The 4,380-nt window shown below is 38.8% G+C and overlaps 1 protein-coding gene across 1 annotated transcript in view; it reads left to right on the plus strand.

Moving 5' to 3' along the window:
- Window positions 1-4,033, plus strand: part of LOC308404934 (uncharacterized protein) — a 36,259-nt gene extending 32,226 nt beyond the window's left edge. The window contains exons 10-16 of the mRNA XM_080895242.1: window positions 1-54; window positions 234-737; window positions 1,117-1,560; window positions 1,683-1,781; window positions 1,885-2,018; window positions 2,637-2,688; window positions 2,804-4,033. The exon at window positions 1-54 is cut by the window's left edge and continues 55 nt beyond it. Coding sequence (XP_080751368.1) covers window positions 1-54; window positions 234-737; window positions 1,117-1,560; window positions 1,683-1,781; window positions 1,885-2,018; window positions 2,637-2,688; window positions 2,804-2,940 — 1,424 coding nt within the window. The 3' untranslated portion in view covers window positions 2,941-4,033. The remainder of the gene's footprint in view (window positions 55-233; window positions 738-1,116; window positions 1,561-1,682; window positions 1,782-1,884; window positions 2,019-2,636; window positions 2,689-2,803) is intronic.
- The last annotated feature ends 347 nt before the right edge of the window (window positions 4,034-4,380 follow it).

A 4,380-nucleotide genomic window follows, 5' to 3' on the forward strand; every position in this document is an offset into this window, starting at 1 on the left:
AGCTGTCATCATCATCGTCACAAAGTCCCACCAGCCCTGGATCCTCCCGCACTGGTAAGAGCTTCAAAAGAAAGCGATTCTATCACGTATTCGCCCGAAGTAGCAGACATGGTTATACAAACACAAGAATAAGCCCTAGATTTCAGTGCATCCACTTTCAAGTTTTGTTTGTTATAAAACGTGTTTTTCATGTTTTACCTTCTAACACCAGTTTTTTTTTTCTTTCTACCCAGGCAGACCATTCAGACGATACCAGCGGAGCCTGACAGACACAGCCTTCATCTTCTCAAAAGCAGAAGAGAGTGCAGCATCCTCCCCTCGCAGTTCTCCCCTGGTCTCCCCCTTTTACCGGGCTCCTCCTTCCCCCATTTACCGTGCCGTCTCCCCCCCCATAAGCCCTAATTTCTGCCTCGCTGCAGCTCCGCAGAAGCCCAGAGCGCCCACGTCACCGCCCCTGTCTCCTCTTCGTCCTGTCCCTCCAGTTTCACCTCTTCCTAGCATTCCACAAACTAATAACCAGGCTGCAGATGAACCCAAAACTACATCTCCAACAGAACCTTCTGCACCTCCAGCATCACCTAGTCTCTTGACTTATTTGCCCCCCACTTTAGCAAATGTCAACCCCTGTGAGGCACAGCCAGACACCCAGCCTGACGAATCAGCTTTGCACTCCAAGCCTCTTCTGAATTCAGAGGCTCCAGGAGCTCCTCTTAATGAGACTCCACAGCCAAACAGTGGTAGGGTGAAACATGATGCAGTCAGATATATTTCACTTTCTTTGTACCATACCTTTTCTGGAGGAAAATACTGACAAGCAAGAAGAATATTTAGGAAGATGCAAAATTAAGAAGAAACATATTTATCTGTTTAAAACATGTCCTTCAAAGTCATTAATGGTTTAGCGTGCAGGAAACTTTCATTGGTACTTATTGCAAAAGCTGCTCCACATACTGCTGTAAATCAGCCCAGGGACTGTTAACCAATGGCTTGTGAAACAGAAATGATGATTACACATACCCTCAATGTGCACTTTACAAACATGCATGCTTATTAATACACTGATGTTGTTTTGTTTTTTTGTGTGCATTTATAGCTTTATAATTTTCTAATCCACAGACCTCAACACAACCAGTCATGTGCACACTGAGCTGGTCTCAGACACTGGCTACAAAGTACAGGCTGTGCTGGTGGAGGAGGATGAGGAAGAGGATATGGAGGAGCAGGAGGAAGATAATCCTGAAACAAAACCACAGCCTTTTGCTGTCACCACAGAACCAGCCCTGATAGAAATAGAGGAGGAAGAAGAAGAAGAAGAAGGAGAAGAAAAAGAAAAAGAGGAGGAAGAACAGGAAGAACAGGAGGACCATGAGAAGGAGGACAAGGAGGAGGAGGTGATGGGAGAATTAAAAGAGGAAACTGAGCCAGCATCAATCGAGGAACCAGCTGAGATAGAAACGGATGAAGAGGAGACAAAGGAAAATGGAGAGAAGAATAATCAGTCAGAAGACAGTCAGCCCACTGCTGAGCTTTCAGAGAAACAGGAAGACTCAGCAGTTGCAGGTAGCCCTCAGCTTCTTACAGAAACCTTTTTTAAAGTGGATTGTTACAGTGTCATTATTTCTAAATGCAATGCTGCAGTTTTCTGAAAATGATACTTTAACATTAACAAACCAATCTTTTAGATGCCGAACCAGTTTGTCAAGGAATCGAACATGAGACCGTAACACTGTCGAGCAACGGGATCGGACTGGGAGATGACACAGCGGAGCATAATGGCATAGGTCGGGCAACCAGTGACGGTTCAAACAATGCTTTTGTTTTTTTTGATATCACATGAGCGCACCAGTTGAAATAACGAGTGATTTTCACACTGATCTTCCTCAGTGCAATGTGTGAATCCATCTGAAGCTGAATTCAGCACTTCAGAGGTGACTACGTGCTACAGTCTCCACGGCACTGCAGAGGAGGACGACATCAATGAAGATGAGAAGCAAGAGATCTCAGAAAATGGAAAAGAGGTGTTTTGTCCACAGACACGCAGACAATAATATTGCTAATGCAAAGCCCACAAAACCTGTTTAATGTAATTTATTTTATTTTTTTTAAATTCAAACTATATTGTATGATGTCATCTCTACAAGTGATGAGGACTGTTTTAATTGTGTCACTGAATGCCACAAAAGAACAAGTCTACTGTGTAAATTGTATGGAACGCCATATGGGTGGTACAGTTTAGAACAAGCATTACTTCAACAGGAGGACGTTTGTGCATTTTTTGGGAAATAATAATAATAACGTAATAAAAATAAGAAAGGGAAAATCATAGTAAAATAACATGGAAGCTGTTCAGTGATGGTTTTTTTTATAGTTTTTGAAGTTGAGGTATGTTATTTATCATCCAATACTTGCTAGTAGCGCAGACCCACAGATGATTTTGACCTTTTCATTTGAATTGTTAAAAACAAGTAAAAAAGAAAAAAAAAACATATAAAATGAAAGTTCATATGAGAAAGTTTTCATGAAAGTTCATGATTTTCTTTTTTTTTTGCTTTATTCAATCTTCTGAATTGTAGTTAAACATGAAATATATTTTCTGATTATAGTCTTCCTCTGCTCCGTTTTCCTTTCCACTTCAGGTTTTAGCCGAGCAACAGATATGCGTCCGAGCTCTTTACGACTACCAGGCAGGTAAGCTGCCTTTCAGAGGATAATCGGCATGCATGGGAACATAAAGTGCCTCCATTCACAATAATTACACTGTGATTATCGGATCTTCACTGTGTTATTTTGTTGTTCTTCACAGAGGACGAATCTGAGATCTCCTTTGAACCGGGTGACATCATCACGGACGTGGAGACGGTGGACAAAGCCTGGTGGAGGGGATGGAGCAAAGACGGACGTCAGGGCTTATTTCCTGCCAATTATGTGGAGACCATATAGTCAGGCAGACACACGCTAGGACAAAGATACAGACACACATAGACACACACTCAGGGACGCCATCTTCCCTCACGTTAATGCGTGTTTTTTTTAACTTAATCCTCCCACTGAAACTTTGTACTCTCTATTTTGTTGGAAGAATAAAGAAACACGAGGATCCCTGTTTTGTAGGGAGCAAAAAAGAAAAGTGTAACTCACGATTTTGATGTTTTTGAGGAAAACAAAAATTCTCACAAGTGTGCAGAAATTACCCAGCCTCATTTTCTCGGATAAAATAGAGAAGACCTTCTCTTACACCAAAATAACTTATTTCCTTTTGAGATGCAGTAGAAATGTTGGTGGGAGAGATCAGATCACAATGACAAATGATCACAAACTTTTTTTTTTTTGTCAAAGAAACACAAACAGATTTTTATAGTGTATAGTCTCCTTTTTGATCCACGCATATAACAAGCATTTCACTCTGCTCGCCATTTGTATACATGTATCAGACATCGTCTTATAATCATCCTCCTGTATTCCCTGAGTTATTTTGTAGCATGGCGTTTGTTTCTGAAAGTCTCAGCGCACAGTTAAATTACCCAAACCAGAACTGAGGTATAGCAAACGATAAAAAAATAATAACTATATTTTAAATTGGGCTATATTTTGTTCATATGGTGATCTCCTCCCATGCTTTTTGTGATTATAGCTTGTCTTTTATTTGCCTAGATATTAACAAATTATTGCGTTATACCAACACAAAGATGATCTGAAACATCTTCCAGGTTTAATCCTCTTTAATATCATTATACTCTACACTGTATATAATAATGTAAAAAAAGTCCTTTTTCTATCCTTGTTTATATGTTTGTATGTTGTATGCTTGTTTAATGCTCTTTTATTTTGTATTTACTCCAAACTTACATAGCATCTACAAACAAAACTATCTTTAAAAGTTTGTCTCCTGCTTATTTCTTCACTTTTACTGTTTCAAACAATCAAAATACAGTGGTTACTCTCTTTATTGTTAACTGTCTCTTTCTTTAAATAATATTAATATGCAGCATTGATAATATTTTACAGCTAAAGCCTTTTTTAAGTATCGGGAAAATGTAGTTATTCTTTTTCAGAATTCAAGCACTTTTCTTAAAAAAGGATTTTAAAAAATGCCTCGACATTGTATAAACACAACAATAACACACAGTTTACTGGCCATCATACGGTATACTTGCAGCCAAAACAACTTGACACCAACATCAGTCTTGCAAAAATCATATTCATTCTCATGTAAGAACACATTAATATCTAAATAGCAAATTGTAACAGCAGAACTTCATGAAAATTGCAATTTTTTTAAAAAGTTTTTATTTCTTTAAGCATTTAGTGTTGGGGATATTTTAATATGCAAGTATTTCCATCACACATACTGTGCCCTGATTATTAAAGAACAACAACAAA

This window comes from Rhamphochromis sp. 'chilingali', assembly GCF_963969265.1.
Source record: "Rhamphochromis sp. 'chilingali' genome assembly, chromosome: 10".
Taxonomy (NCBI): domain Eukaryota; kingdom Metazoa; phylum Chordata; class Actinopteri; order Cichliformes; family Cichlidae; genus Rhamphochromis; species Rhamphochromis sp. 'chilingali'.